Genomic DNA, 27,804 nt, shown 5'->3' on the forward strand with positions numbered 1-27,804 from the left:
GCTCAACGACGCCGACGTGGGGCGTGCAGTGCTCCTTTGCGACGCTCGGCCCCGGGAGACGCCAAGCAGGTGGACGAGTTCCCCGTCGCCGAACAGAGTAGGTGGGACAACTTGGCAGAATCCTGGGCGGACGTGTCCGTGTCCGTGCGTCGACGGATGACTGAGGTCGCTGACAGAGGCGGTGGGTCGATTGTACGAGAGCGTGTATCCTTCTTGGGGAATGGGATGGCTTCTACCTGACGCGCTTACCGCTTCTGTCAGTGCCTTCCCGCAATATCTGTATTGCGAGGCAAGGGCGTGCGGAGACCGGCTGCACGACGCAGGGTACGGCGTAGTGGAACGTGCTTGTCAGTGCTCACCGCGATGCGCTATGTGGCACGCACCCCCGCGCTCTGTGGGACGTACGGCACCACCGTGATTTCCGAGGCGGATTTCAAAGGTGCGACTAGGAAAAGTTGGCGCGGGCCGAGCTTTGGACGTGGTTACCCGCCGAGCGAGCCGACAAGGAAAGTCGCACCAACGCTATCACTCATTGCTCCATTTCCTAGACCTGAACGCCACGGCACCGAGATGTCCAGACTGGAATATCATTATTCCGTAATGGTGTGGTTGATACAATACAGAGTTCCCCCCTGACACTGACGGAGTACATTGTAGTTGTAATACGATAAAGCCGAGCAGTAGACGAAATTGCAGCAGGGATCCGAGGATGGTGGTATACAGTAGGTGGCGAGATGCGACGACTAATAGTAATACAGAGGCGGCGAACTACGGTAAGACGTGGAAACAGAAGATGGTCGACTTGCCAAGGTGATTGCTAGATCTAGGACTTGGACTGGACGCCTCGAGGTACCTGCGAGTACGCGCGGTGCTTGGGCATGAATAGAGATGAGGCGGGGTTCTTCTTTGGCGGCCCGCGTGAAGGCGGGGACCGAAAGTCTGGCGGGGATGACGGAGCAGGGGGACTGGAAGGTGGCGGAGGCGGAGAGGACGCGAGACGCGCAGCGGGGGTTGAGGGGCTGTGGATTGGCACGGCGTTAGTCGTCTTTGTATACGTTGTCTTGGACGGCTTTGACTGTGACGGCTTTGGCATGACTGCCACTTGGCGTACAACGACTGGGGGACCGGCGGAAGTCGAGGCAGAGCTTGAGGGTGGAGGAGGCTTAGCACTGACAGAGTTTGGCACAATTCGCTGTCTTTGGAAACTAGGTCGTGTGGATTGAGTGAAGACGTTTTTCTGCATCCGAACAGTGTCGATTCTGGCCCTCTGAAATAAGGACCTTGGCTGAGAGGGTGCGCCCCCTAGAAGCGCAGTCAGCGTATAGATCAGAAGCAATATAAGTAGACGCCGACGGACATGGACGGGCACGTTTCGCGGGGGGAGCTCGGTCGGTGAGCTTAATGGCGGATTCCCTCTTGCGTTCCTCTTCCTCTTGACGCGAAGCCTTCAGTTTGACGGAGAGTTGGTTGAGCCTTTGTTGTTCCCTGTCGCGCGCGGCCTGAGAAGGAAATGGGTGGGGACAATGAGAGGACAGGGCATGGCAACGCGCAACACGCACAAAGAATATGTCTCTCCAAGACTCGGGCTCTTCCATGGCATCTGACTCGTACCGATGTGCCTCTATAGGGTATTGCTTGAGAAAGAGAGCCTTCCAGATGTCTGCCGAAGTAGGATGCCGATTAGGGTGCGTGCGTCAAGGGAGGTGGGGACAGTGCGCACCTGCGGTTTCATTGGCGATGTACTTGGAGAAAACCGTCACCGCTACCGCAGCATAGCGAGGCGATGGCGAATGTACGTACTGGATCGGCCAACTCGAGCTTGCGAAGAGTATCTGGCGTGCAGCTCTCCAAGACGGGTCTAATGAGATCATACCGCCAGCCTTCTCCAAGACTGGCAATGTCTATCGGCACAGCGGTTTGTGACAAGAGCGAAGACTTGGGTATCGGCAGGACGTACTCTCGACGTGGGCACAGGCGACTGGGAGGAAGAGGTCAGGGTACGGCATTGACGGCGTTCCTGGGGGCGTCCTCACCGCGCTGACAGTGTTGCACAAGAGTGGGAATACGGCGGCCGGGTGGTTCGCTATCGTAAGACATGGTGGAGGTCTGGGTAATAGATTGTTGAGAGGGATGGGAGGTGTGAGAGATGGCTGAAGCAGGACTCGCCGTTCAGCGGCTCGCGCCCTCCGCTCCCACTCGCACAGACGCCCCCGCCACGCGAGCGGCGTGGCTTCCTGTGCAGTGCTGCTTTTGGCTACGAACAGCTTAGTTTGAGGTTTGATTTTCATCTGCGCCCGCTCGCTGCCATCTGTCCAGATAAAAGCCGTTCTAACCATTCTAAACAGCCTCTCTGCATACGGTCCCATTGCACCCCAGTGTTGCACGCCACAGACCCCGCCTCATCCAGGGACACCATGCCATCTTACACGCCCGCCCCGCCTGTCCCGATGCCAGCAGGTGTGTGAACGCCAGGTCGACGTCCCCATTCTCTCTCGCGGTCGCTGTGCGCTCAAGCCTGCGATCCCAGAAGCACCCTATCCGCCCGCGTGGCCGGCGACGGCTCAGCGACATTTCCGTCGCACATACTCCTCTCATTGATACGGAATTCCTAGGCGAGCCTATTTCACGCTTGCCTCTCCGAGCCGTCCGTAAGTCCTTCCTGGACCCCTCCGCAGCACGCGGCGTCCACTACTGTCGCCGTCCAATTCTATCTCCATCCCATGCTCGAAACGTGCACGGCCATCTGCACGGGAGAAGACCCTCCTTATGCCCGGTCGTGGCGTGGAACTCGACTGCCATATCCCTCGATGACGAATCCGAGTAGACAGACTCGTACAGCCTGGGGCGCGCTAAATCCGAACCGTTTCCTCGTCACCCGTACTCAGCGCATCCTCGACTCCGACTCGAGCACCAACCGTGTGCGATACCATGAGAAGGGAGGCATCTTTCCTTGCGACCGTCTTCTCCTTTCTGGGAAGTACTCCACTATGTCGGGGAGTCGCTGAGAACGTCACCTACGGCAAGCCAAGCTGACCGGAATAAGGGAATGTGAAGTCTGTTCAGTCCTCGAACCATCCCGAAACGTCCCCGAGAAAGCATGCGCTGGGAGGCGGACCGTGGCACGCCCTGTCCATTGACTGCCCGGTCGGCTCTCATGTGCGTGTCCCACCTTATGGGTCCAGTCGATCTCGCGAGGAACTGCGCTTCCCTTGCCCTCGAAACAGAGTCGTTCCTGAACTCTCGCGTCCCCTTCCTCGCCTATCTTCAGTCTCATTTTTGGCCCCGTCTTCACTGCATCTCGCCCCAGACTCGCACATTACGCTATTTCACCTCTTTGCGCTGCCGTTCCCAGCGTCAGTCCCCGGGAACGGCTCGTGGACATAATTGACTCCCGTCCACGCTTTCTCAGAGTCCGACCCGCATCGAGATTCCGGCGGGAAAAGCAACTTGTGACCCAGTGTTTCGGTCGCGCTCGAGTACGGGAAGGGTTACAGCATCCTCGTGGGTGCCTAGTCTATCTAGCGAATATAAGCCTCCTCTTTCGCTGTCGAGGATGGAGTACACATACGGTCCTCTTCTCCTTGCATTGCAACCGTTCGTTGCTCTTGCTCGTCATCATGTTCTACGCCCCCGCCCAAGACGTGCAGCGCCCTACCCACCCCCGACTCCACGTCCGCGATGCCCGTGATGCACACATAGTCTTCGAGGCCGTACGCCAAGGACGGCTCAAGCCAGTCCTGCGACGGCTGAACGAACTTGAACGTTCTACATATATCGTTTCGGGGTCTCTCTTCGTCTGGGAAGAGAGCGACGACGAAATGGGGCTCAAACGCTGGACTGACGGCCGTGTCTGGAGTCAATCTCGAATGCGCGAGGTTTGGCCCTCTTCTCTATCCCTTCGTTCCCTGCCCTGATCGACTCTGGGACATGCCTCAGCCTTACCTCTTCTACGACGAAAAGCTCGGCGACGAGCCACCCTCCGAACCTAAATCCAAGTGAGTGCTCCCACAGCCCAGATACCGTGCCTGCCTTCTCACCAGGTGGATAATTTCAGATGCACCTACCGCTTCGTGGAAGGACCCTCGCGGACGTGGACGTCGTCGGCGCAGTCGCACTACGAGCGCAGCGACCACCACCCCATGGGCCTCGTGAAACAGGCCTACTCCGCGTGGGTACTCACCTCGGTGAACGCAAAGCCCCGCAAATGGCATCTCACCGCCTACTTCACGTACGCGGACTTGCCGAACATTCCTACCGTCGACAAAGACCCACTCCTCTGCGCGATCTCGGTCCCCCCGGGAGTCTACAAAAGCGGGAAGGCGCGGTCGAGGAATTCTGACGCGTCGACGACGGCCATGCCTACCCCGCCCTCCTCGCCTGCGCCGGTCGGCACACACTCTCGCCCCTCCTCTCCCCTCCAATCATCGTCCCGGGGAAAGAAAGACGGTGTCGTGTTGCCATCACTTCACTCGGCCATCGCCAACACTCCGATGAATTTTCCGGGGTCGCATCATCGCACAAACCCCCGCATGGCGGAGGACCAGCGGATGATCCAGATGCTCAACTCGCGGCCTATCTTGTGAGGCCAGTTTGCTCGGGCACAGCGTTTCTGGACTCGTGTTGCACGTCCATGGCTGTACTGCTGATTCTGCCGAGGCATCTCCAGGGACTAATTCCGAATTTCGTGTGTTGGGCAGGTTGTCGACTTGTCAGCGCTCCGGGGTGTTGCGCAATTACTTGCAGGCAGTAGGGTAGATTGGCGTACCGTATGTCAGACTAAGTCTCGCACTGGCTAGCCGGAAGGCCACGCGCTCGCACTCGCGGGCGCGTCGCGGGAGGCGGAGTATGCGTATGCCACTATTCGGAATCGTGAGCTAAGCGATTACCGCAGGAAACAGCGCCACTGTTAGAATAAGGATACAGGTACACGTAAATGACTGATACAAAAGCGACAGCAAGGAGACAGAATAGAGCATGAGACAGCACCAGGAGAGGTCAATATCAATCTTCGTCATCTGACGAGTCGCCCTCGCCAGCTTGTTCCTGCGCCTTCATGGCGCCGACGATGTCGTCTGACTGGCCCTTTTGCGCTGCTAGCCGTTGGCCTATTCCGAGGAGACATAAGATTAAGGAACGCGTCAACCTGTTTGGGAAAAGCGTGAAACGCACGGATGAGGGTGTGTATCGACTCCTGTGTCTTCCGCTCCAGTTTGGCAAGCTTCTTGTCTAACTCTCGTTTCAGGTCCCAGTTTGGCCGCTTGGGCGCGATGTTGAACAGGTCCTATGCCGGCATGGGTGGGAACGTGTTGGCATGCTAACGGGAGGGTACACGTACGAGGTCTTGCGCTCTCCGCTCAGCATCCTCTGCGATAATCTTCTCGGCCAGGCCTTCCACACGATGCTCGACCGTGTCCTCTTCCATCTCGACGTCTTCGTCATGAGCATCCGTGTGCTTCTTTAGTGTTCTTGTTGCGGGATCGAAAGAGCGGTGCTTGATGACCGGTTCAGCCTCTCCACTGTGCTTTATGTCAGGAACACGCACACACATACTGTTCGGAACGGACATACCTGTCTTCGTCCACTGCCTCGCCAGCCCTGCGCTTACGTAGCGCAAGCAAACGCGCTTTTCGTGCATCTGAAGCATCTGCTAAAGACATAGTTCCAGATCCAGAGGTTCGCGAGAGATGGAGAAGTGAGAGTCGCTGGTGGCGGCAAGCTGGAGGTCGCGTCCAATGAGAGACGCCCGGGAGACCCTCACGCGCTGGCTTACTAAGCAACGCGTCCTTGCGAGGATTGCCAGAATCGGAAACACCGACTTCGTCAAACTCGTTCACCAAGTCCGACCACTCCTTCCTGCTTCACGTGTTCTTCGCGTCTTCGGACGCCTGTGCTCGCCTTTTAGAACTGCTGGGACTTCTTTAATAGCTTGCTTGTGATAGCCTGGTCGGGCGGCGGGGCGACTGATGCAACAGAGCTGGCGACAGGCCTGCTTGAAAGTATTCGACCGTCACCAGAAACTACTCGTCCATCCATGTTGGGTGCAGAATCAAAGGAGGACATTTGCCACGTCGGTAGTATGCTATGCGCTACCTAAGGGTGTAGCGAGCTCCAAGGCTGCCATTCAGATGGAGGAATTTCCGTGTGAGGTCATAAGGTGCGCGAATACGTTCTGGAATAGTGTCTTGCGGTGGTTCAACCTCCCGCTTCAGAAACTTCTCCATCATTGCCCACATTGGTGAGCTGCATGTTGCTGTTAATATCGTTTCACGTTGCCTACCCGAAATTCCTAGACCATGGAAAGTCTACTCTTGCCGATCGGTAAGTCATACATAATCCTGAACGATTCTTGGATTGTGCTGACCGTGATCTCCAGGCTGCTTGAGGTATGTCGGCAGCCAATTGTAGGTGATATTCGTATCTAACCGTTTTACAGTTGACGGGCACGATCCACAAGAAAGACAGAGGGCTCAACCAGCAGGTCTTGGACAAATTGAAGGTCGAGCGTGAGCGCGGAATCACAGGTTTGTCCATCTTGGCTCGCTCTAAGACCTACGGAACTGACCGCATCCAAAGTGAAGGCTCAGACCGCCAGGTACGTCTTGCGCAGTAACTACATAGGTCGAGACCTCACGCTCTTCAAGCATGTTCCATGAGAAGGACGGTGCGCATTACTTGTTGAACTTGATCGACACTCCGGTTCGTCCGAGTACAGTCGTTTCCGCTACCCACGTTGACGTTATGGCGCAGGGTCACGTCGACTTCTCGTGGGAGGTCGCGAGATCACTTGCGGCATGCCAAGGCGCACTTCTGCTAGTCGACGCTTCGCAGGGTGTCCAAGCTCAGTCGATCTCTGTCTTCCACGTCGCAAGAGAGAAGGGCCTCACTATCATCCCTGTGCTCAACAAGGTACGTTATGCGGCTTTCCGACGTGAAGATGGACTGCTCACCATGCACTATCAGATTGATCTCCCTGCCGCCCAACCGGAGGTTGTAGCGCAGCAGATAGAATCTACCTTCGGCATTGATCCCGCAGAAGTTATTCAAATATCCGCGAAGACCGGCAAAGGGGTCGAAAAGGTGTTACAGGCGATAATAGACCGAATTCCTCCCCCCGTCGGCGACCCGTCTGCTCCCCTCAAGGCGTTCCTATTCGACTCTTCGTGAGTGCGGTTGGTATATTTGTGTCATGCACTCGGTCATCATACACGCGGGTAGGTACGACCGCTATCGTGGTGTCATCTCCCTTATGAATATACAGGGCGGTGTTCTCCGTAAAGGTACGCAATCTAGTACGTCAATGAAGCTATACCCATCCATAGTTTCAATAGGGGACAAAATAGCGTCGTGTCATACTCGGAAGAAGTATGAAGTGACAGAGTTGGGCATCATGCACCCTGAGGAGGTTCCGACTGATTGTCTGCGTCCCGGACAAGTCGGTTTCGTTGCTTGCAGCATGAAGGAATCTGCTGAAGGTTGGGCTCACGATAGCCGTCTTTCGTGCGCATGCTGACCTTTTTCTGTGCAAGCTCATATTGGTGATACGTTCTATCGCGTTGGCCATCCTGTGGAACCAATGCCTGGATTCAAACCCGCTAAGGCTATGGTATGACATAGCCCGTTGCGTCACATCCACTCTATTCCTGATGTTCATCCAATAAGGTTTATGCGGGTATATATCCGGTCGACAGCAACGACTTCCTGAAGCTCGAAGAGTCTATTAAGAGGGTGAGTTCGCGGAGTTCCTTTTGACTTCCGTGATCCATACTCAGCCATTCGCACTCCCAGCTGAGTCTCACAGACCGCAGCGTCGAGGTCACTCGCGAGACTTCTTCAGCTTTAGGGCAGGGATGCAGGCTTGGGTTCTTGGGGACTCTGCACATGGACGTTTTCCGGCAGCGTTTGGAAGACGAATACGATGCCAACGTAATTATCACCGCGCCGACGGTACCGTACCAAGGTTTGTGTATCGTCGTCTGCTTCGCGTGTACGAGTGTTCCCGCTGAACTTGAGCCACTTGGTTGCTCGGCGACTCCGTGCTTGGATAGTCGTTCACAGGGACGGGAGCACATCGCTCGTGAGCAATCCCACCGACTTCCCAGAACCCTCCGAGTTTGCAAGCGGCGGCCGCGTCAAAGCGGTTCTCGAGCCGATCGTCAAGGCCTCGATCATTGTCCCGGAAAGTACGTCCTTAGCCCCACTCGAACATCTGCTTCAGCTTCACAATGTACTGACCATTTTCCATCTTTGTGCATCACCCACGCTACGTCGCTGCGTCGCTTCCGCTTCATACCTGCCCCGGCCTTCGTGCTTCAATGGACCGGTTGTGCAGAATACTTCAGTGCGATGATGGACCTTTGCTTCGAGCACCGTGGGACAAACCTGGACTGGCACTCTATGGACGCGCCGGGCGGTGCGGGCGAGGGTGGGGACCTTGCCTCGAGCCGCGCCCTCATGACCGTGAACCTGCCCCTGGCCGAGATCGTGACGAACTTCTTCGACAAGCTCAAGAGCCGCAGCTCGGGCTTCGCCAGCTTCGAGTCCGTACCTGTCGTTTCTCTCTCGACGTTCTCAGGCCATGACGTACTGATCTGGCTCTCCTTCTTCCCTTTCTCGTGCGGCTTTCTCTCTCCCTCGTGTCGGCCGGTGTGGTCTGGGTCCGCAGCTACGAGGATGCGGGGTACGAGAAGAGCGATCTGCGCAAGGTGCGTTTCGGTCTTTAGGTTCAGTTTCACGATCAACGTTGGTCGCGCGTGGTGTTTGCGTTGGTCCTCCTAAACGCTCCCATTGGCTGACGGCGACAATGCGTTCCCCACAGATGACGTTCCTGCTGAACCAAAGGCCGGTCGACGCCCTCGCGCTCATCGTGCACGCCAACAGCGTGGTGGAGACGGGCCGGTTCTGGGTCGAGAAGCTCTGTACGTAACGTAACATTCCTACGCAACGGCGGACGGAAACACTCACACTCACTCACCATTGCGCCTTGTTTCCCTCCTCCGTAGTCAAGATCATCCCCCGCCAGCTCTTCGAGGTCCCCATCCAGGCCGCAGTCGGTAGCACGATCATTGCGCGCCGCACCCTTTCGGCTCTGCGCGCGGACGTCACCGCCGGGCTCTATGGAGGTGCGTGCTTCACAGCTCCCATCCGGCTGCCCACAGTCACGGCCGGGAGCATGGACCCCGTTGGATGTATGTATGTATGTAACTGACCCGCCCGTGCCGTGCCGCGTTGGCAACAGGGCACTACGAGCGGAAGCTCAAGCATCTCCAGAACCAAAAGGAGTCGAAGCGCAAGATGAAGCGCGTCGGGCGCATCGACCTCCCGCAGGAGGCGTTCTTCGATCTGCTCAGCTCCAAGTAGCCCGAGTATGTACTATGTGGTGGCGAGCGACCGAGTCCCGATGCGCCGCCGTCCGGGCCCCAGCCTCGTCGTCAGGGACGCGGCCTTCCAGGAGGATGCCGTCGGTGCCGACGACTGCGCTCGGGCTCCAAGATCTCAAGAACGCCGCTTCTCAGAACTGCGCTGTACGAGTACGCCCCCGCCCCGTACCGTTGTATGTATGGTGCGACGCAATCTGCAAAGCACCATCTACTGTGGCGGCGGCGGCGGCGACCTAGCAATAATACGTGTTCGCTCGGTCGGCTGCTCGCGGACAGACCGCAGCGCGGTTCCCCCGATAGCTTACGAGTTCAACGTTCAGTAATCGCAATCACAATATTACAGATGCTTCCCGTTGGCTGCCATGGAGGCAAGAAGGCCGAAGCCTGCGTCACCGCCCGCGCGTCGCAGTATCGGATTCGGTGCGCGCTGCTGCCAGCCTCTGGAGGGTGTGAGGAGCCCCTCTCACGTAGCGTTGCTGTTGCCGGAAATAGCTGCGAGCTGGCCATAGGTGAGTAAATATAGCTTATAATCTCTTGTCTGTCTTCTGGTTCTTGTGCGTCACGATGCCGTTGTTGCTCCCGCTACCGCTGCTGAATTCAGATATGCTGGCGTATGTAATGTACGTCAGACGTGGACGTCAATGTTTGCCATGTCCACTGTATCTGTCGGTCAGTATGCCTTGATTGCCTCCGAATCGCAGTACTTGTAAAATTTACACCCGATTCCTTGAATCAGGATCTCAGCGACGTGATGGATCATCGATCAGTACTCCCCGAATCCCCAATATCGAGCAACTTGTGTTGGTATGCGAGCTTGCTCGATGCTGGAGGTGCAAACTCGCCCTGCAGCATGCAAGGAGACCGCCGGGAATCTCGGGTGATTGAGCAGCAGCATGCGGTAAGAAGGGACTACTAGTGCTGCGGCACCGGTCTTGCATGTCAGGAAGCAGGAAGTACGCTCTGAGGCTTGTCAATGGAGCGCGGACAGGTGTCAATAAATTTTGAAAGGCAAGCCGCTAGGTGCTTGTCTGTAAGCAGAGTACAAATAAGTACTATGTGGACAGACGGGCGCGAACACATGTTGACAGACAGCGCTGATACACACAGGAGTCCAACTGTAACGAGTCGTTCAGCCCCGCGCCCAGTGATCGTCGAGAATGGTGCGAGAGCGCGACATCTGCAAGCTGCACGCCGAGTAACGAGTTCGCATCATTTGACCGTATCCGAACCCCAGGAACATCATACGGGTGTGTACGTACTCGCCCATCATCACTTCCTGTGCTGATGTCAATGTTGAGTGAAGTTACATGCCAATGGCGAGTCGCGCGGATGGCGGCGAGTGCTGTACTGTGCCAGCCCCGACGGGCGAGCATTCGTTTCATAGAGGCGTGGCTGTTCCTGCCGTACCGGATGGTTGGTACATATCCGGATGCTCGTTGGTACCTCGGTTACCGTAAATGCCGCATAGGCTGAACTGGGTCGCGCGGGAGGTGTCGAGATGGGCAAAGGCTGCTTGAAATATGAGCCGGACGCGTGACCCGGTTGGCCTGGTGAAGACAAGATACTGGGCCGATACGCGAAGTTTTCTGCGCCGACGTTCTGGTTGCGCTTGGCTCGGATACTGATTCCAGAGTGCCCCGCAAGAACGAGCAATTTTTGCGGTGCGTGCTGCCCGGGGACTCTCTGAGATGCACGCGGTATATACAGCCCTCTACGGGGGCTTTGGGCTGTGAGAAGAGCGCAAAAAACAAATCAAGTGGATCAGAGATGGATGATTGTGCTTGGAGGAATGGGGACTCGGAGGAGGGGGAAGGTGGCTGGCGCACGGACCTCTGATCGTGATTCGCCTGGCGGGCGTCTCGCATCCGATAATGGTTGCTTGGTTTCCACGGCGACCTCCGTGAGGACATGAAATAAAAGGACGGCAGACAACGCATCAGGCCCCCATCCTCCTTCCCCCTTGTCGAGCTAGTCCTCTTTGCTTCCAGCACTCCACGAGCAGGGTACGTCTCCTCCTCGTCTTTGTTGTTCTGCACACATCCGCTGACAATGCCGCAATCAGTCTCGAGTCGGTTACTTCGTCCTTCGCTAACACTTCCTGAACTTCTGCCCACTACCTGTCCTCTCGTTACCCACTCAAGTTCAAGATGCGTTTCTCCGCTGTTGCCGCCGCTCTCCTGCCCGTTGGTGTTGCGTTTGCCCAGACTACGCACGTCGTCCAGGTTGGCGGAAACGCTTCCCTGACCTACACCCCGAACCAGTACGTCGTCTTTTTCTCCTTCTTGCCACTCGCGAAACCATCCTGATCATGCCCGCGCAGGCTCACGGGTGTCGCGAACGGTGATGTGATTCAGTTCCAGTTCTTGGACAAGAACCACACCGTCACCCAGTCCACCTTCGCTGCGCCCTGCTCCAACATCACGGACGCGACCGGCGCAGTGACCGGTGTCGACTCTGGCTACCAGTTCGTCGACCCCGCCGCGACTTCCTTCCCCGTCTGGCAGATCACCATCAACAACGCCTCGACGCCGCTCTGGTTCTACTGCCGTCAGGCCAAGTACGTCCATACCCCCATCATTTCGATCGTGTCACTGACCAGCGCGCGCCGCTCCACGACAGGCACTGCCAAGCTGGTATGGTCTTCGCCGTGAACCCCACGGCCGAGAAGACGTTCGACGCCTTCAAGACCAACGCCGCCGCCTCCACCTCCGTCAACGGCTCCCCCGCCGCAGCCGCCGGCAACACGACGAGCAGCACCCCTGCGTCCGGCAGCTCTGCCGCCGCCGCGCCCTCTGGCACCGGCGCTGCTGTCGGCACTGGCGCTACGTCCGGCTCGACCCCCTCGCCGAGCGCGTCGGGCACGAGCGGCGCTGGCAACGGTGCTGGCTCCCTCCAGTTCACGTCGGGCGCCGCGCTCCTCTCGCTCGCGGGTCTCTCTCTCGGGCTCCTTCTCTGAGCTCCGCGCGTAGCGCACCCGCACGCGCGGGTAGATTGGGCTCGCCGAGCGGCGAAGATGCGATGGGGGTTTACTACTATACTCCACGTGCAGGGCGGATGACAGGGGACATTCTTCACTTGGGTTCAGGACAGTTCAAGTTCATCACGACGCAACGCATTGTCATGTGTTAGTTTATAATCTCGCGCGACGCGCGGGGTTCTGGGACGTTTTTTTCCTAGTAACCTACTGTCACGATGTGTCGCTGGTAGTCAGTGCAAAACAAGGGATAGGTTCTTCGATGGTGCTGTGTGCTGTGTGATATTGTTGTGATCGCGGACGACACTGATTGAGGCTTGTAGCTGTGCGGGTGCTGTCGTTTCGGCGTAGGGCGGGGGATGCTCGCCGTCGACGACGACGACGACACGGATGCGGTGCGATGATCAGAGTCTAAGACGCAGCGGGATTGCGCAATCTCTGACCGTAGCCCGGCAGGCGCAGCGGACGTGTGGTCAAATCAGTGTTTCGGAGGATCTACATACCGTAGTCCATCATCGACATCGTTCGTCCACACACGGGAGACAACAGGGTTCCGACGGAGAGGATGCAGGAAAGCCCGTCGACTCGACGCTCGATGGTTCATGGGAGGACTGCGCCGCCATGGCCGACCGCCGCGGCGTACTTACTATGTCAATGTACTCACCCAGGCGTCCACGCGTGCTCGGGGCCTCCGTCGGGGTGCTCGGGGACAGTCTGGGACGACCATCAATGAATCTGACGGGGTCAAGATGGCGATATGAGAGTCTGAGACAATCTGCTACGGGGAGATCTTGCATGGATGAGAGTTTGTCGAGAAGTTCACAGTCACATTCAGCTGCAGGCCTCACCTCTCATGACGGCATGGTCCGCGCTCGAGTCTCCTCTCTCGCAATGCAGTCGGAATGTTCAGTCCGTCGTCACTCTCATCTCGCTCTCAGCAAGTCCAACACCCGGCCACAACACCCGGCCGGGGACGAGCCAGACGGTCAAGGGCAAACGGAGACTTTACCTTGGGGCGGGTCGAGTTGCGTCAACGGCCATGCATGGAATGGCGAGTTCTTCCTCTGCTGCTGATCAACTCGGCCGTATTATCCTGCTCTTGAAGACTCGACAGCGCGGTGAGCACAACAACATGGATTGCGATTGCACAATGAGGACTTGCGGAGGCCATATGTATATATACGGCCTACGAGGAAGGGAGTACAGGAACCAGCCGGAAGCCGCTACGCACTTGACTCTGCACGCGCCGCTCCCAAGCGACGAGGTTCACGCGACGCGTCACCTCAAAGCGCAGCGTGTGGTCCTTCGAGTGCAGGATGCAATGGAGGTACGCAAACACGAGCGCGTCAAGCGCGGTGGGGGATCTGCGGGGGGGAGGAAGGAATGAACGATGAGCAGCCGCGCCTGGGAGATCATGCCAAGACAGCGAGCAAGAAAGGACACTCACGACGATCCGAGGAACCACTTGTCCGTGCCCAGCCGTTCTGAGAGGGACGCGATGGCGTCGCGGTATTGCAACTCGATGGCGTCGACGTCGACGTGCGTGCCGTACGGGGGCAGGAGGGAGCTGATGCCGAAGAGCGGGGCTGGCGGGTGCGGCAGGACAGCCTCCAGCGGACGTGCTTTGTGCTGGTACGGGGAGAGCAGGCTGAGCAAAGACGACGGGGAGGGCTGGTTGAGGACCTGGATATGTGCGCGCGTAAGTAAGTGAGAAGCTTCGCGGTACGGGACAGACGGACGGACGTACCAGAGCGGCATGCACGTTGCCTTCAAGGAGCGCAACCCAAGCCCGGCTCTCATCCCGAGCAGCCTCGTCCACGTACCCCTCCAGCTCGTCGAGAGCCCCGACCTGGCCGTCGACCCACTCCGGGATCAGATGTGCAGGCAGGAGCTCGCCCTCGCCGTCGTCCTGCGCCTTCACCTCGTCGGACGCCCCGGGCAGCGTCTTGAGCAGGACATGCAAGTTCGGCAGCCGCGCATCCAGCGCACCGTCAACAGCGATGTCCCACCGCACGGCGATGTCAGATAGCCCGCGCAGGGCAAGGTATGCTTGCCATTTGAGACACTCGACGTCGCTGCTCAGCACATCCGCATCCGGGCTCCAGGGGACGTGTATCCAGAGGGTTGGCGAGGTGAGGGGACGCGCCTTGTCTGGCGACTCGATTTCGGGGTGGGTATAGAGAGGAAAGAGAGAGAAGAAATGGCGGAGAGGGGCCGGGAGCGAGATGCCCAGTGCGCGCGACATGGTATTCTCGCAGCCGGAACTGAGCACGAGAGACTGGATGAGACGTTACGTAAGCGTCATCTTGGGTAAGTAAGGGGTCTCGAGTTTATTACAAGCTTTATCAAGTACGACCTTCCCCATCAATCATTCGGCTGCAGAAACTCCAGCAATTCAAACATATTATGAAAACAGATGGTTGGGCATGTGAGCATCTATCCATCGCATCCTCCAGCTCTGAGCAGCTCTGCGTATACGACCGCTAACCGGTCGAGTCGCTTTGTGGCAGAACCCCCCGCACCTCCTCGCGTTGAACTTCGATGTACAAGTCTACATCCTGTCGTTCCTTCGCACATCTGACACGTCGAGGCTCATGAGGACTTGCCACTTCTTCCTGCGCCTTGCATTACCAGCTCTCTGCAGAAGTACCGTCACCTTGTTCGGCGCCGAGAAGGTTGCGTCGTTCTACCATTTCCTCCGCATTGGCAGCCCGTGTCCTCGAGGGCCGCAGATCCGCGCACTGAACATCATGTGGACACACGTAGACCGTGAACCGTACACAGAGAGAATACTACAGGTGCTGAGAAATTGTACACACCTGAAGCAACTCCTTGTGTATTACCCGCCACTGTACTCTAACCCACTGGTCTGGTTGACCATCACCGAGGCCACAGCCCTCGAAGAGCTTCTCGTATGCCTTGAAAACATCGAGACGGCGCATTTATGCAAGCTCGCCAATCTGCCACTTCGCACTCTCAGCCTTGAGGCACACAACAGTACCATCGAGAACGCCGCCCTCCACGCCCTCGCGCCCCTCGCAAGCAACTTGGTGGAACTCAAGCTCATTTGCGACCTCCCACCGTGTATATCTACACGGGCGGCCTTTCCTCGCGTGAAGAGACTCGCCTTGCTCGCCTCTATGACACATTCGAACCCCTTCAAGGGAGGCCTGGCCCGTGCGTTCCCATCAGTTACCCACTTCATCCTCCGCGGGGGTTTCTGGGGCAAGCCGAAGGCGGACGACCACCTGTTACGGGAGGAAAGCAGCCGTGCTTGGGTCGAGAACAGAAACTCAAAGGCATGGCCATCGCTGGCTGCTTTCACCGCGGACGATCCGGTCGTCGCGTTTGTAATGGCGGTTCCGCGGCACCTTTCCCTCCTTTCCGTCCCTTGGTGGGGAGATACGCCTTTGGTCCTTCCGACGATCATGGCAGACACGACTCCGCGCATTCTTGAGTTGACCTCGATTGTCTTCCCGACCGATATCCGCGAAGAGATGTTCAGCGTACTCTCGCGCATAGCGGATTCACCAGCGGCAGCAGCTTCTCTCCGTACCCTGATTATCCGCTCAGATTTTCTTGCCTTTGTGGGGGAGCAGTGCGACACAGCACAACAACTCATGGTGAGGCGGCATTGGCTGTTGTATACGTGATCTCAGTGCTGACAGCGTTGTTGGTACGATACATTGTAGCGATCACTCAGAGATGCCTTGGGAAAGCTTCCCATCACGCATCTCCTCCTCGCGTTCATCGGGCTTTCCCAGAAACTCACTGGCAAGGACCCCCCCGGTTTATCCGCCTTTGCGGATTTGTGTGCCGAGTGCTTTTCCACCGGTTCTACATCGCTGTGTTGGATTGGTGTGGTCACGAATGGTGACGAGGTCCCGCTGCGCTCTTGGAAGCTCGTCCGGAAGTTAGCCCCTGGGCCTTCTGCACAGGGCGAGGGCTTCGACAACGTGATGAGTCCACCTGCGCTGTGTCAGGAGACCCAGTACCAGGGTTGGGCATCGCTCTTGTCGGCGGGGATGGAAATCGCTATCGCAGACGTTGACCATTTTCGCGATTTCCTGCGCGTGGCTAAGCAGTAGTACAAATTGTCATAGTATCACAGAGAAGCTCTCCAAAACACACATTCCAGAAGCGGATCGTCATGATGTACACGTTGGTAGAAATGTCACTCTTCCCACTCGATGTCAGACCTGCAGCCGTACCAAGAACACCTTTTTGCACACTGGGCATCCCAAACTAGTTTTCATCTCACGCATCGCACATCTGCGCGTCAATCGTCAGGAAGAGCTCTTGGTGAAATCGACGGCTTGGGGACTCACTCGAGACACAGCAGGTGCCCGCAAATAGTAGTGACAGGATCAACGCAGGGGTCCTGCATGCATAACCTGCAATGCCAGGAGTAAGGATTCACGCTAGGCTGCGACTTAGAATGCTTATATGCACTACAGTCAGCTCATGATATCCCAACCGTATGGCAATAAACGTGATCACCTTGAGTGGTTCCTTGACGAGCTGAGTATTCGGCATCCTGGTCGGTAAGTCGTGGACACGTTCCCCAACGGAAGAATATGCAGGCCTGGCTACAGTGTCCGTGACGGTGGGCGCAGCCGATTCAGCAACAGAACCATTGTCGTCCTTGTTGGAGCTACCTCTGGTCGACTGAAGCATGTCGGCCGCAGAGGTCGCTTCGCCTGGGCTGGACCCGTTCGAACGCTCAGGCTGGAGAATACACCCATCATTAGATGCATGCAGTATGGTCAGAAGAACACACATACCGCTGTCGCCAATGGGGCGAGAGATGCTGGCTTAGGGATGGGGGATTCCCACTCTGACGGCGAGGGCTCCTTGAATACCCATGGGGCAGCACGCTGCGCAGGCCGACCGGAGGTCGTGCTGCCTGAGCTAGTGGACTTCGGCGTCCCCCGCACAGACGACGAGGGGGAACTGTCGCTGCCACTTCCGTTGAGAAACGACGATCCCCATTGCGACAAGGCGGGCGAGGGAGCCCGGTTAGTCGACACCGAAGCTTTCGGAGTGACCAGACTGGTATTATCTTCGCCATTGGCCTTGCGCGTCCATGAGCCCCAGAGTGACTTGCGCGGGGTGTCCTGTTCCATGGAAGTCTGCGGTACGCAGGGAGATGGCGTGTTGGTGCTTGGGGTGGAGGCTTTGGGTGCCGCTGTGGCCGGTGCCTGCTTGTTGTTTGTCTTAGTAGGTGCAATGGGGCAGATCTTCTTATGCTATGGACGTGGTCAGCCACTGCGGTCGATAACTGACCCTCGTGGTTGCTGCAGCAGGGTACGCACTGCGGTATATGCTGCCTCGTCCTCGAAGCCCTTTACACAAGGCCGGCAACTCGGATGCCTGACCGAGTCCCAGTAGTGGTCAGCCAAAGCCTGACCGGGCTGCAGGCATATCTTGCATGCGCTACAAGCCAAGGTCGTCGTGACATGCTGCGGGCAAGGTCAGAGGCGCCAATCGTACAGAGGTCACTGACGAAACTTACTTCTACCTGCTCTGCGTTGGTAGAGAACTGGGTGAAGCAGGTAGGGCATGCTGGTTTGCTGACCGCCCCCAGTGCGCTGGGCGATGCCCCGTGCGCATGTTTGCGGTGCTGCGAGACGAGTGATTGATGAACAAGTACGGGGTATCTGGGTAAAGACATACCGAGGCGAGCACACCCGCGTTAGGGAATTGCGAGTGACAGTTCTCGCAAACAAAGATCTCGCCTGTACTAGCGGTGACTGGTGCAGAAGGAGTAGGATATCCATTGGGGCCACTAGGAATTCCGCTCTGCATATGTCCGGTTGCCTTGACGTGTTGCTGTTGGTCTTCGTTCCTAGCGAAGGTCTTCTTGCACTCTGTGCAGATTCGTACAATGCACTTCGGGGTGAGGTGCCCCGCACGTCGGGCGTGATCTTCTGCCTGATTCTTGCTCTGGAATATTCCTGAGCAGCCTTTACACTGAGCTGGGGCAACCGCGGTTTCCATAGTCATCGCGTATGATAGCTGCAGCGATTTCAGAGGGAGGCAAGGGGAGGAGATGGGGCATACGATGGTGACATAGAAGGAAGAGAAAAGTCGCCGAGAATATGAAGAGGTCGATTGCCGCAGCACACCCTCAGGTAAGAGGTTCATCGTAATCAGTCCTATAACACCCACGAAGCGTCGACTTGTGTCAAACTTGTGCGGATCTTGGGAATCGGGAAGAGGAACGAGGCTGCAATGGGCAGAGAAAAAGTAGTACACAGCACCTATGCGAACACCTTTGCCACAGCAAGCTCATCATCCTCTCTCTTCCTGAGCTCTTTTCGCATCCCGCGCTCCGCCTGTGCGTGCTTCCGATTGCCGTATTTGTCTCCCTTTTCTCTGCGCATCGCTGAGCGGACGGCTGCAGGCGTGACGAATTCTGCAGCAAGTCATATGAGCAGTCTGCGCGAAGAGAGTATGAGAGCGCCGTACCGGGGTTGGAGTACACTGTTGCACCGCTGAACGCGCCTTCGAAGATACGAATGGGCGTGAGGACGAAACGAGGGCCGATCTCCGTTAGGGACATCTGAGGAGGCCCATTGGGCTGTAACGGGTCCTTCTCGATGATCTGGTCACAACGCGGTCTCATGAGCACCCGTGACCTAGGTAGCAATGGGCTAAGCACGCACCTGGAAGTTACGGAACCATATCTTGTTATCAAGGATGGAGAAGGTCAAGACGTGGTCGACAAAAGGCTTCGCCTTGCGGGCTTGTGGGGGGACGCCGAAAATCTGCCGGACCAAAATCGCACCGGAGACGACGCGAAAGTAAAAGAACGTACGTGCGTAAACAACTCCTTCGTGAGCTTTCCCCACTCCGTCTCATCAAAGGCCTTGTCAAAGCTCAGGATGCCCCTGCTCCCCTTGAGGCAGTTGCCCGTCATCTTCAGTTCGTCCATGGTGTGCACGTTCTGAACATGCATCTTGATGCTCGGGCCGTTTGGTGTCTTCGCGGCCCACATGTACAGGTCTTCATGTCTGCGCGCCTCAAAATAGAGCGTGTTGTTGCAATTGTGGAGGTCGGCGAGCTCGGGGAGGAGGTTGAGGTGGTTCTTCGAGTCCAGCTTTGAATCTACGGGGATAACATTGGGACATGGAGGGTACTCAGGTAACACACATACTCACCTTTCTTAACGTGCGGAAGCAACGCCTCCAAATCATTCATGAGGTGTCTCATGCGGTGATTGATACCTCGCGAGGAGAGCATGAGCACTCGCTGCTTGTTCCTCGGCTTCTTCGCAGTTGGCACGAGCTCGGCCTCGTCGACGTCCATAGCGTCCGCCTTGCGCTTTCCCTTCGCCTTCTTTTGTTCTTTTAGGAGCGAAGCCATGGCTGGGAGAAAGGGACAAATGAAGCTTTAGAAGACAGACAGTGGGTGGCAGAGAGTGCTTGGACTTTAGAGGAGAGTTAGAAAACCGTTTACAATATACCCATGACCTTCCTTTCTCAGAAAACTTGACTGTCGAGCGCTAATCTTATCTCTGCGGCCTGAGAGTCCTACTTGTTGGCCCACGGTCTGTCGGACGAAGGCTTCGCAAATAAATCAATCCGAAGGATCAGAGGTGCCCTAAGATGTGTTCGACAAGGACATGCACAGATGGTACGAGGAAGGCTAGCAATGGGAGAACTCCATAAAGTACGATTGCTCCATGTACATCCCTCGGGGTCCAAGACAGTATCCGGCCAGAGGAACAGAAGGTAATATACGATGCAAAAGTCCCTAAACTACTATAGTACTGCGCGAACGGAACTCAGCTCCTCGAAGAAGCTCGAGGCACAGCAAGTGACCGAACCTACGACGCGCTCTCTGCCAGTGGATGCGTGTCCATCTCAGAGGGCGGCGGAGGCAGGTTCAGTTCCTCGATCATCACGTCGTTCCCATTCAGCTGCAGCGCAGGTGCATCCTTCACGGAAGGCCCCTCCGCCTTGGGTGGAGTCTGGGGTGGAGGCCCATCTGCATCAGCATCCGCGTCCGCAGTGCCGTCCGCTTCAATAGGTTCCGCAACGAGGGCCTTCTCTGTGATCGGGACGGGAGCCGGAGCTGCGATGGGCGCAGATACAGGCGCGTTGTCGGCCATTGGATCGAGCTGAGGGGTGTCTGCACGCGAGTCCGGGCCCGGAGAAGGGGACATAACTGGGGATGGCGTAAGGAAGGGCGGCGGAAGCGCCTTCTCGACGTTCCGCGCAGGTGCGGCAGGAGGGGGCATCGTTGAATGACGACCGTTGAGGGTCCCAGCGCGTGCAAGCATTCCTCGGAAGCGACCTGTATGAGGGGCAGGCTGAGACTGAGGTGCCGGCTGTGGTGGTGGTTGCTTGAACGCGATGGGCTTCTCCGATACGATGGTCTCGAGCATTGCAGTCGGCGCGGTAACATTCTTGAGCCCGGTGAGTTTCTCTTGAAGATAGCGTGCGTCCGCAAGGAGTCTAGGAGATTCAAGTGTGAGCAGCCGCATGAGTGGAATTGTCCCTATGGTATTTACCTCTCTTTCGCCTCGACCGACGGCAGCTCGATCTTCGTGTACTCCTCCGACAGTCGGAAGTTCATGGCAGCGAAGACTTGAGTCATGACGTACTGTTTGTCTTGCTCAGCGAGAATGCTATTGAACTACTGTGCCGCGTACGTACCTCGACCACAGAAGAAGGTAAGTAGCGCGAGAGAACCTTGTGCAAGGTCACGGTCTCCTTGATTAAGACTTCCATGTAGTCGTTGACGCCGCCCCCTTGCTTTGGTACGTCCCAGCGAACAGCCTACAGAAGAGAATACCACTTTGTTAGTTACTAGGATAAAAGTAGCGCAACATTCCTCACCTGGAGGGTCCGAATGTGGGCCGTAAGCCGGTCGCCCATGATCGCAATCAGCTTCGCGTGGATCTCGTTCTGGTGCTCTTGATAGTCCTAGATGCGCCCGAGCGTCAGAAGCCCATAGTATCCAGAAAGGCGCCACGGTACTCACCCGCTTGAGCTTGTCGAATTCGATGAGCATGACTGCTTGTTTCTGGCTCAGGTGCCGCCGGAACGCCTCTCGGACGTATGGAATGAGCGATATCATGATCGCAAGCGACTGCGACGCAAGGGCTGGCGATTCATATCAGCTAATGATTCCCTCAATTCACGGAGCAGAGCGAGAATTCACGTACCGAGATGTTTCGCGGTGATGTTCTTGAGCCCAGCGGAACGCATCGCCCCGGCGCCCAGGACTACCTGACATGTCCGCGAGTTGAACGACTTGAGCAGTTCGATGACCCGGCTCATCGTGTCCGTCGTAAGCAGCGGGAGGTTGACGATGATCTTGAGGTAGTCTATCAGCAGCATAAGCACGTCAAGTGTCGCAGAGACGGCGAAGTATGCACGCTCTTCGACGCGAAGGTGCTTCGTGTGCGCAGTCGGGTTGCGCTTCCGTGGAGAGCGCCCGGGTGATGGCGGGAAACTGGGCGACGCGAGAGGAGACGATGGTTGGAATTGCCCTGTGGAAGAGCTGCCGCTGACTGTGAGAGAAGGCGACGATGGAGGGGGTGACGTGGGAAGCTGGGGGGACAGAGTGTCCTGTGAAGGGCGATTGAGGAGGAGCTCGGGAGGATCGGTGATGGAGGCGTCGACGATGATATCAACTGTGCGCTGCACGGTGGGGGCAACCTCTGCCGCGTTCCACTGCTCATCTTCCACCAACTTGGCAGACTGGTTCAGCTGCCCTTGATGGAAATGTTGCAGGAAAGCCTTTGCCTACGAATGATCAGCCTACAGGGGTAATATTGAAGACGCTGGTTAACGCACCTGGCTGACAATCGTACCACGCAGGCCGACAATCATTCGCCTGCAGATGGTCTCGGACTTGACGACGAAGTCCCAGGATTCGTTGAAGAGCATACAGAAGTTGGCCAGGTCAAGCGCGGTATGCTGCTCTGCACGGATGGCGATGACCTTTGACGCATGCGCGTTGGCGAGCTCTGCTGCAGAAGACAGGATGTCGGACAACTCCTCCTGTAGGGCAGTGATATCTACCGGAGTCTTTGGCGAGCTGCGGGCGACGTCAGAAGGGAGGGTTGGATCCCAGATAAATGTCCTCAGACGCACTGAACACTCTGTACGACATCAAGGACCACTGCACCTTGACGGTGCAGACCTTCGATACAGTTCAAGAGACTCCGGTACATTGCACGAGCGAGCTCAAGGAAAGCAGAATGTGACATAGAGCGTAGCTCTACTGCTCCGCTAGATCTGCAATATAGGTTGGCAATGAACAAGCAAACACTGCATCGGACGTACTGTGGTGGTATCGAGTCATCCTCGCCTAGTTCAAGAGAGGGTATTCGCTTCATCGTTTGTCAGCCAAGGTGACGACATTTCGCGTGCCACATAGCCTACCCGTTTCAGCGTATTGCGCACTTCCGTCATGACAACTTCTCGCCAGGACAATGTCGCTTCTAAGATACCCTTTGTCCTGACCAAAGACTGGAGCAGCGGGCGCAGACGATCCCGTAGAGACATGTTGAAGGCTTGTCGGCGTTCCTCTGACCACGTCTCCTGGTTGGAGTCGATACGTTCTACAAGGTCAAGTCGAAGAAGATTCACGAACTCGGACGTGAGCGAAGTTGTGATCTCCATAGTCAACGTCCGTAGATGCTCCGGGAGCGCGGCGAATGCCCTCAACGAGGAGAGGGGTATTTGAGGGGCCGGTGGCGGCGGCGGCGGCGGCGGCGGAGGTGTTGCTGGAGGTGACTCCATGACGGTTTGCAAAGGTGAAGGGGATGACCGGCCGTTCTTGATAGGCACCGGTGGTGGACGAGCTAGTTGAGTAGACGAAGTCTCTAGATGCCAGAGTTTGTCTAGCTCTTCAATCATGTCCAGTGCTTCTCCCCATTGCCCTGCGCCAACGAGACTTCTCGCGACGCCTGTCATATCCATGACGCCTCCCACGAACCGAACCCCGTCCCTGACTGCACCCATGTTGCGCAGCTTTCCCTCCTTTCGGACAATCTCCAAACCGCGCTTTGCGCCCTTCTCGTCCACGTCTTTGAGAAGACTTCTAAGGTGCGATATACGGTCCAGACATTGCTCCGACTCAGTCTGCAAATCTTGCAAGTTCGCAAGCGCAGCGAAGAAAGACGTAGACCGCACAGAGATCTCGCGAATAAGATGCTGTTCGATCGTGTCGGCGTAGTGCGAGAGCTTTTCCATGAGAGGGAGCGAGTGAGAGAGAGATGAGGGGTCAGCATCCTCCTCGCCTTCGCGCTGTTCAGTGACAGCGGCGAAGGTGCGCGGGTCGCCCAAGTTGAACTCCTTCTCGAAGAACACAGAGGGTACTGTTTCTAGCGGAGGGAGCGCCTTGCCAGGCGGTGGCCTCGGTGTGCGGGGCGTTGGCGGCACTTCCATGCTAGCCGAGCTGGACGGAGGCAGCGGCTCCTCGATTTGCGCGACGCCATCCCGACCTTGCTCTGCGTTGTGCACGAAGCGTTCCCACTCAGGTGAAATAGCACGGAGGTAGGAGTCGAAGTCTTTGCGACGGACGCGTGGTAGGTCGGCAGGAGGTACGGCGGGAAGTGCGGAATGCGCCTTAGGCGGTGCAGACTTCTTGTGCGGGTTATTCACCACGTTCGAGATTGCTGCGCGATGTAAGATACAACGCTGCGATGTCGTACGTTACGGACGTACCATTGAACCCATGTTTCGTGCTGCTCCATTCTGCTGGGAGTGCACCTAATGCCAGGGAAGTCAGGGAGGCATTGTTGTAGACATCGTACGGGGTATTGTTCGCTAGGTAATCTCCTCTCCCTTCCGTAGTCTCTGAAACACTACCCGGTCCTGGACGTTTGTTGTCCCAGTTGAAGCGATATGAGCGCGAAGCTGTGAAAGAAGGAAGCTCTCCGACAGGTGAAGCAGGACGCGAGGGAGTAGACGCGTAGTCGGACATGAATCAGGGGGTGTTTGGCGGTGGTACCACAAGTTTCCAAGCAGCAGAGCACTCCCAGGTTCAGCTCATGAAGCAAAGGCGGAAAACTAGGAAGTCGGAAGAGAATAAGTGAGAGAAAGGACGAGACAGGCCTGAGACAGGCCTGAGACAGCCTGAAGTCCAGCGCATCTATGGGCGCTTCCACAAGACCACTAGCGCCATGTCCTTCCTCGTTTGGAAGTGAGATTAGATAACGGCAGTATCATAAGGGCGGCGTTGTAATCTCCGAGAACTTCGGAGAGCCCTCTTCAGCTAACCACCACCACCACCACCACCACCATTCACTGTCTTTACTCTGCTGCCTCAGGTCCGAAGAGGGTTTCAGCATGCCGTCCTTCAGATGCAGCATCTGTCTGGATGCTCTAGATGCAACATCTAAACCTATGACCACCCTGTGCGGCCACATCTATTGCTTGGATTGTGCGACCTTCAGGTTCAGCACACAACCCTCCTGCGCCATTTGTCGCAAGCCGCAGGCTCTGGACAAGATGATACGCCTGTATCCAGACTGGTAAGATGAAGAGACGCGTCGCGACGCGTGTGGTTCCCATCCCGACGACGCCCTTTCTTCCAGCCCGATCTCCGTCCGTAGCATGGATAAAGCTGCAGAGGAAGCTGTCGAGACGGTGAAGTTCTCCATTGCGGACAAGGTAGAGCAGGAAGATGCGCTGATGGTGTATGTGGCCTCTTCTTCATGTGTCCTGCTTCGCTTGACAGTAGCTACAGCTGTAACACGTTCGTGAACTCGGTCACAGACCGCGAGAAGCCCCATCTTAACACGGTACGATGCACCTCTGAATACGCTGTCAACAAGGTTCTCATAGACTTACGTAGGAGCTCCTTCGCGAGCTTTCCTTCCAACTCGCCCTCATGTCTACTGTATGCTCGATATTCGTATTCATTGCCTGTTTACTCACACTTGCACTTGCTCCCAGAAAATGAAGGACGAGCATGCTCGATTGAAGAAGATGACCAAGAACGTTCAAACCACGCGTAACATCGAGGCGAGGCTGACTGCGCAGATTGAGAAGCAGCGCTCGACGATGGACCGCTTGGAGAAAGAGAAGGCGTGCCTTTCGACGCAATTGGACACAACGCGCGAGCGGATGGCCGCCCTCCAGCGGCAGTCCAGTTTCTCGTCCGAGGACGCCGGACGTCAGCGCGTGAACTCGGCCAAGGTCCAGAATCAGTTGGAGGAGATGCAGAAGGAGTTGGATTATTGGAAGCAGCAGGCTCTAAAGGCGAAGAAGAAGGCAAGTATTCTCCGTTCTTCTGCCGAACTTGTAGTAACCAGCCATGATCCTTGCAGTACATCGTGCTCAAGAACAAGGTCATTGAAGCAGATCGGGCCCTTCCTAGCAGGTCACACTGCTCAGCGCATGATGGCTCGGATGACTTGCTTGTCGTCGGGTAACAGCTTCGAAAATACCTGCCTCGCTCGCTGGCTCTCCCGACGCAATGCACACATACCATCCTATATCTGCATACCCAGGGAACTATGATGTACTAGTATCGTTGTGTCTGACACGTATTGTTTTCGCCCTGAGTCCTCACCCTTTTTGTATCATCTCGGGACTTCGCAGGCTGGGTACTTCCACTGGTTGACGAATACGCTCTTTGATTGAGAACTTCATCAATGTCGTTTGTCCATAGTCTTATGATACATAGCTATATACTGCATACAGTGTGAAAGGATGCACAAGGATATATGCCTTATATCAGGCGAATCTCACCTTGATCGAGTCCACACGATCCGAGAACATCTGCGTGACCTCCTCCGCAATGCTCCTCCGCGCAGAGTTGCATATGGTCACCGTTAGACTCTTCAGCCGTGGGTACCTCCCTCTCATGCTGCGCATCGTCAAGGCCTCCGCCAGCTTACAGAAGAATGTCTCGCCGTAACCCACTCCCACCAGGTGGAGCTCCGCCAGGTGCGGACAGCACAACAGCGTCGACATTCCAGCCAGCGCAGTAGCGAAGGACTCGGGAGGAGTTGCTCCCCCTTGATCCTCGATACAGAGGCTGCGCAAGGCGGGAAATTGGGACAAGACGGCCGCCCAGTTCGGAGTCAGGGGTCTGGAGGTTGGGACGACAGACCTGGATGCGATCTCATCGTTCGAGCGCGGCGGTGCGATGAGGTACATCGTTCCGTTGGACCAGGGTGGCATCGCGCTGGTGACAGTCGTGTCGTACACATAGCGTCCGGAGTTCGTGACGGTGTAACTGAACTCTCCCGTGATGACGAGTTTCGTGACGTTGGCGATGTTGAAGATGCTGCCCACGGACTCGACCGTACGAGCGTATGTCTGAACACGTGTCGACCCGTCGGAGAGGTTGGCGGAGCCCTCGACGGTAGTATTCCGGCCGCTCGCCGCGACCCCCATGGCAACGACAGAGGCCGAATCAACGGAGATGAGAACTTTTTCGGGAAGGAGAGACGCTATGCGCAGCGCATGATGAGACGGAGGCAAGATGTTGCTCACTGTGGGTATAACCCTGCCGCCGTTGATCATGAACTTTGGGAAATGCGACGTGAGCTGGGCGGCCACGATCCCAGGGACATGCAGATAAGGAAGGAGGCTGGAGATGTAGGCGGGCGAGTCGTGGATTTTAAGGTGTGATAGGTGAGCCAGGCCGAACGGTGGGGAGTGGATGGCCTCAAGGTTTGCGACCTTGAGGTAATTATGAATATACAACTCCTGAAGGGCGACGCAGGATGCCAACGCTCCAAGCAGCTTCCGGAAGGAGATCTGGGCCTCCTCGCAGGGGTAGTTGAGGAGTTCCAGACGACGGAGGTTGGACCCGAATTTGCCAGTGGAAGGCAAGCCCACCCCGTCAAGCACCAAGGTTTGCAACCTCGGGAGATTGTCCCATAAAAGGTTCGGCTGTGGAACCTGATCCACGGTACTTCTGTGGCCGGCCACATAGGTTCCTCGGAGAGTCAAATCCTTGAGGGACGGCATGCTCTGTTGAAACAAGGAGAAGATGTCGGGCATCATGAACCTGCTCGCAAGTACCGGACCCATTTCCAATGACGTGAGGAGGGTGAGGCGATCCCGAATGTCGTCCAGTCCATGGAGAAGCAACGGAGGATCGGCCGGTGGCACCTCATTCAATCGAACGGAAAGAGGGAGGTCGGAGTTCATGTCTGTTAAGTGCTGGGTAATCCTCGTGAGAGACCATCATTCCCCAGCGAGCATATGATATGCAACATACCTTGACAGTGCAGCAGAATAGGTCAAGAGGGGCGGGATGTGTACTGGTCAGCGGGAGCTGCTTGGGAATATATATATGCACGTCCGCGATGTCCAAGCGTGACCTCGCATTGTCGTTGCCGCAAACTCGCCAAAGCAGACAAGTATACAACTCACAATAAGCTCCGGGGTGGCATAGGGGAGGTCATCATTTGTGATCGGGACGATATGCAAGACCAATGCCCCCAGCTTTGACCTGGATCAATGCGGGCAA

General features: G+C 56.7%; 13 protein-coding genes across 13 annotated transcripts; 5 read left to right on the forward strand and 8 right to left on the reverse strand.

The window, feature by feature from the left end:
* Positions 1 to 543: 543 nt before the first annotated feature.
* Positions 544 to 2,157, reverse strand: L226DRAFT_609436 (uncharacterized protein). The gene is made up of 7 exons (XM_067686055.1): positions 2,034 to 2,157; positions 1,958 to 1,978; positions 1,801 to 1,901; positions 1,721 to 1,742; positions 1,560 to 1,660; positions 1,358 to 1,499; positions 544 to 1,302 (listed from the first exon to the last, which is right to left on the reverse strand). Exons 1-7 carry the CDS (start codon positions 2,095 to 2,097, stop codon positions 824 to 826), a joined length of 930 nt encoding a protein of 309 aa, XP_067541147.1. The 5' UTR covers positions 2,098 to 2,157; the 3' UTR covers positions 544 to 823.
* Positions 2,158 to 3,617: 1,460 nt separating this feature from the next.
* L226DRAFT_501176 (uncharacterized protein) lies at positions 3,618 to 4,673 on the forward strand (the record flags this gene model as incomplete). The annotated part of the gene is made up of 4 exons (XM_067677816.1): positions 3,618 to 3,875; positions 3,937 to 3,995; positions 4,055 to 4,385; positions 4,440 to 4,673. 4 exons carry the CDS (start codon positions 3,618 to 3,620, stop codon positions 4,581 to 4,583), a joined length of 792 nt encoding a protein of 263 aa, XP_067541148.1. The 3' UTR covers positions 4,584 to 4,673.
* A 160-nt stretch (positions 4,674 to 4,833) lies between these two features.
* On the reverse strand, positions 4,834 to 5,713 carry L226DRAFT_609438 (mRNA splicing factor). Its single transcript, XM_067686056.1, has 4 exons — positions 5,569 to 5,713; positions 5,336 to 5,516; positions 5,170 to 5,281; positions 4,834 to 5,105 (listed from the first exon to the last, which is right to left on the reverse strand). The coding sequence occupies exons 1-4, from the start codon at positions 5,655 to 5,657 to the stop codon at positions 5,002 to 5,004; spliced, it is 486 nt and encodes a 161-aa protein (XP_067541149.1). The 5' UTR covers positions 5,658 to 5,713; the 3' UTR covers positions 4,834 to 5,001.
* A 412-nt stretch (positions 5,714 to 6,125) lies between these two features.
* L226DRAFT_454634 (GTP-binding protein lepa) lies at positions 6,126 to 9,357 on the forward strand (the record flags this gene model as incomplete). The annotated part of the gene is made up of 20 exons (XM_067675189.1): positions 6,126 to 6,154; positions 6,210 to 6,235; positions 6,291 to 6,318; positions 6,374 to 6,383; positions 6,434 to 6,521; positions 6,574 to 6,592; positions 6,642 to 6,696; positions 6,748 to 6,906; positions 6,961 to 7,160; positions 7,216 to 7,277; positions 7,329 to 7,472; positions 7,527 to 7,603; positions 7,660 to 7,725; positions 7,786 to 7,957; positions 8,046 to 8,180; positions 8,330 to 8,537; positions 8,663 to 8,702; positions 8,816 to 8,915; positions 9,000 to 9,119; positions 9,236 to 9,357. 20 exons carry the CDS (start codon positions 6,126 to 6,128, stop codon positions 9,355 to 9,357), a joined length of 1,860 nt encoding a protein of 619 aa, XP_067541150.1.
* A 1,325-nt stretch (positions 9,358 to 10,682) lies between these two features.
* On the reverse strand, positions 10,683 to 11,499 carry L226DRAFT_204279 (uncharacterized protein). The gene has a single exon (XM_067672852.1). It carries the CDS (start codon positions 11,312 to 11,314, stop codon positions 10,826 to 10,828), a length of 489 nt encoding a protein of 162 aa, XP_067541151.1. The 5' UTR covers positions 11,315 to 11,499; the 3' UTR covers positions 10,683 to 10,825.
* A 25-nt stretch (positions 11,500 to 11,524) lies between these two features.
* On the forward strand, positions 11,525 to 12,333 carry L226DRAFT_567040 (uncharacterized protein; the record flags this gene model as incomplete). The annotated part of the gene is made up of 3 exons (XM_067683971.1): positions 11,525 to 11,637; positions 11,698 to 11,934; positions 11,997 to 12,333. 3 exons carry the CDS (start codon positions 11,525 to 11,527, stop codon positions 12,331 to 12,333), a joined length of 687 nt encoding a protein of 228 aa, XP_067541152.1.
* A 1,134-nt stretch (positions 12,334 to 13,467) lies between these two features.
* Positions 13,468 to 14,596, reverse strand: L226DRAFT_479461 (uncharacterized protein; the record flags this gene model as incomplete). Its single annotated transcript, XM_067676847.1, has 3 exons — positions 13,468 to 13,715; positions 13,799 to 14,034; positions 14,099 to 14,596. The coding sequence occupies 3 exons, from the start codon at positions 14,594 to 14,596 to the stop codon at positions 13,538 to 13,540; spliced, it is 912 nt and encodes a 303-aa protein (XP_067541153.1). The 3' UTR covers positions 13,468 to 13,537.
* Positions 14,597 to 14,649: 53 nt separating this feature from the next.
* On the forward strand, positions 14,650 to 16,623 carry L226DRAFT_204562 (uncharacterized protein). The gene is made up of 3 exons (XM_067672853.1): positions 14,650 to 14,779; positions 14,862 to 15,974; positions 16,044 to 16,623. The coding sequence occupies exons 1-3, from the start codon at positions 14,768 to 14,770 to the stop codon at positions 16,437 to 16,439; spliced, it is 1,521 nt and encodes a 506-aa protein (XP_067541154.1). The 5' UTR covers positions 14,650 to 14,767; the 3' UTR covers positions 16,440 to 16,623.
* Positions 16,410 to 18,403, reverse strand: L226DRAFT_609442 (uncharacterized protein). The gene is made up of 7 exons (XM_067686057.1): positions 18,028 to 18,403; positions 17,867 to 17,974; positions 17,667 to 17,813; positions 17,136 to 17,600; positions 16,852 to 17,079; positions 16,680 to 16,792; positions 16,410 to 16,623 (listed from the first exon to the last, which is right to left on the reverse strand). The coding sequence occupies exons 1-7, from the start codon at positions 18,355 to 18,357 to the stop codon at positions 16,545 to 16,547; spliced, it is 1,470 nt and encodes a 489-aa protein (XP_067541155.1). The 5' UTR covers positions 18,358 to 18,403; the 3' UTR covers positions 16,410 to 16,544.
* Positions 18,404 to 18,517: 114 nt separating this feature from the next.
* Positions 18,518 to 19,798, reverse strand: L226DRAFT_530720 (Brix-domain-containing protein). The gene is made up of 5 exons (XM_067679922.1): positions 19,515 to 19,798; positions 19,172 to 19,461; positions 19,020 to 19,121; positions 18,823 to 18,958; positions 18,518 to 18,769 (listed from the first exon to the last, which is right to left on the reverse strand). The coding sequence occupies exons 1-5, from the start codon at positions 19,717 to 19,719 to the stop codon at positions 18,615 to 18,617; spliced, it is 888 nt and encodes a 295-aa protein (XP_067541156.1). The 5' UTR covers positions 19,720 to 19,798; the 3' UTR covers positions 18,518 to 18,614.
* A 139-nt stretch (positions 19,799 to 19,937) lies between these two features.
* Positions 19,938 to 24,422, reverse strand: L226DRAFT_479468 (Vps54-domain-containing protein). The gene is made up of 11 exons (XM_067676848.1): positions 24,039 to 24,422; positions 22,752 to 23,989; positions 22,653 to 22,699; positions 22,461 to 22,604; positions 22,161 to 22,404; positions 21,527 to 22,109; positions 21,343 to 21,464; positions 21,198 to 21,284; positions 21,015 to 21,137; positions 20,870 to 20,961; positions 19,938 to 20,813 (listed from the first exon to the last, which is right to left on the reverse strand). Exons 1-11 carry the CDS (start codon positions 24,295 to 24,297, stop codon positions 20,183 to 20,185), a joined length of 3,570 nt encoding a protein of 1,189 aa, XP_067541157.1. The 5' UTR covers positions 24,298 to 24,422; the 3' UTR covers positions 19,938 to 20,182.
* A 160-nt stretch (positions 24,423 to 24,582) lies between these two features.
* On the forward strand, positions 24,583 to 26,053 carry L226DRAFT_550534 (uncharacterized protein). The gene is made up of 6 exons (XM_067682757.1): positions 24,583 to 24,847; positions 24,911 to 25,012; positions 25,063 to 25,117; positions 25,171 to 25,215; positions 25,272 to 25,589; positions 25,646 to 26,053. The coding sequence occupies exons 1-6, from the start codon at positions 24,663 to 24,665 to the stop codon at positions 25,748 to 25,750; spliced, it is 810 nt and encodes a 269-aa protein (XP_067541158.1). The 5' UTR covers positions 24,583 to 24,662; the 3' UTR covers positions 25,751 to 26,053.
* Position 26,054: 1 nt separating this feature from the next.
* On the reverse strand, positions 26,055 to 27,482 carry L226DRAFT_609446 (uncharacterized protein; the record flags this gene model as incomplete). Its single annotated transcript, XM_067686058.1, has 1 exon — positions 26,055 to 27,482. One exon carries the CDS (start codon positions 27,480 to 27,482, stop codon positions 26,055 to 26,057), a length of 1,428 nt encoding a protein of 475 aa, XP_067541159.1.
* Positions 27,483 to 27,804: the final 322 nt, after the last annotated feature.

Source organism: Lentinus tigrinus (assembly GCF_003813185.1).
Source record: "Lentinus tigrinus ALCF2SS1-7 unplaced genomic scaffold L226scaffold_3, whole genome shotgun sequence".
Classification (NCBI taxonomy): domain Eukaryota; kingdom Fungi; phylum Basidiomycota; class Agaricomycetes; order Polyporales; family Polyporaceae; genus Lentinus; species Lentinus tigrinus.

What these genes read in the sequence shown, in the direction of transcription:
- L226DRAFT_609436 (XM_067686055.1), bottom strand. Translation starts at nt 2,097, where the DNA reads ATGTCTTACGATAGCGAACCACCCGGCCGCCGTATTCCCACTCTTGTG. An exon ending in AGCTCGAGTTGGCCGATCCA is followed by an intron (nt 1,743 to 1,800) that starts GTACGTACATTC and finishes GTTTTCTCCAAG; the next exon opens with TACATCGCCAATGAAACCGC. An exon ending in CTTGGAGAGACATATTCTTT is followed by an intron (nt 1,500 to 1,559) that starts GTGCGTGTTGCG and finishes TTTCCTTCTCAG; the next exon opens with GCCGCGCGCGACAGGGAACA.
- L226DRAFT_609438 (XM_067686056.1), bottom strand. Translation starts at nt 5,657, where the DNA reads ATGTCTTTAGCAGATGCTTCAGATGCACGAAAAGCGCGTTTGCTTGCG. An exon ending in GAGGCAGTGGACGAAGACAG is followed by an intron (nt 5,517 to 5,568) that starts GTATGTCCGTTC and finishes CATAAAGCACAG; the next exon opens with TGGAGAGGCTGAACCGGTCA. An exon ending in AGCGGAGAGCGCAAGACCTC is followed by an intron (nt 5,282 to 5,335) that starts GTACGTGTACCC and finishes ATGCCGGCATAG; the next exon opens with GACCTGTTCAACATCGCGCC.
- L226DRAFT_204279 (XM_067672852.1), bottom strand. Translation starts at nt 11,314, where the DNA reads ATGCGTTGTCTGCCGTCCTTTTATTTCATGTCCTCACGGAGGTCGCCG.
- L226DRAFT_204562 (XM_067672853.1), top strand. An exon ending in ACACAGCACAACAACTCATG is followed by an intron (nt 15,975 to 16,043) that starts GTGAGGCGGCAT and finishes GATACATTGTAG; the next exon opens with CGATCACTCAGAGATGCCTT.
- L226DRAFT_609442 (XM_067686057.1), bottom strand. Translation starts at nt 18,357, where the DNA reads ATGACTATGGAAACCGCGGTTGCCCCAGCTCAGTGTAAAGGCTGCTCA. An exon ending in TCGTCAAGGAACCACTCAAG is followed by an intron (nt 16,793 to 16,851) that starts GTGATCACGTTT and finishes AGTGCATATAAG; the next exon opens with CATTCTAAGTCGCAGCCTAG. An exon ending in GGGCACCTGCTGTGTCTCGA is followed by an intron (nt 16,624 to 16,679) that starts GTGAGTCCCCAA and finishes ATTGACGCGCAG; the next exon opens with ATGTGCGATGCGTGAGATGA.
- L226DRAFT_530720 (XM_067679922.1), bottom strand. Translation starts at nt 19,719, where the DNA reads ATGGCTTCGCTCCTAAAAGAACAAAAGAAGGCGAAGGGAAAGCGCAAG. An exon ending in GCTTCCGCACGTTAAGAAAG is followed by an intron (nt 19,462 to 19,514) that starts GTGAGTATGTGT and finishes TTATCCCCGTAG; the next exon opens with ATTCAAAGCTGGACTCGAAG. An exon ending in TATGGTTCCGTAACTTCCAG is followed by an intron (nt 18,959 to 19,019) that starts GTGCGTGCTTAG and finishes CGTTGTGACCAG; the next exon opens with ATCATCGAGAAGGACCCGTT.
- L226DRAFT_479468 (XM_067676848.1), bottom strand. Translation starts at nt 24,297, where the DNA reads ATGTCCGACTACGCGTCTACTCCCTCGCGTCCTGCTTCACCTGTCGGA. An exon ending in GTGGTACGATTGTCAGCCAG is followed by an intron (nt 22,110 to 22,160) that starts GTGCGTTAACCA and finishes GATCATTCGTAG; the next exon opens with GCAAAGGCTTTCCTGCAACA. An exon ending in TACCTTCTTCTGTGGTCGAG is followed by an intron (nt 20,962 to 21,014) that starts GTACGTACGCGG and finishes CAAGACAAACAG; the next exon opens with TACGTCATGACTCAAGTCTT.
- L226DRAFT_550534 (XM_067682757.1), top strand. Translation starts at nt 24,663, where the DNA reads ATGCCGTCCTTCAGATGCAGCATCTGTCTGGATGCTCTAGATGCAACA. An exon ending in CAGGAAGATGCGCTGATGGT is followed by an intron (nt 25,013 to 25,062) that starts GTATGTGGCCTC and finishes CAGTAGCTACAG; the next exon opens with CTGTAACACGTTCGTGAACT. An exon ending in CTCTAAAGGCGAAGAAGAAG is followed by an intron (nt 25,590 to 25,645) that starts GCAAGTATTCTC and finishes TGATCCTTGCAG; the next exon opens with TACATCGTGCTCAAGAACAA.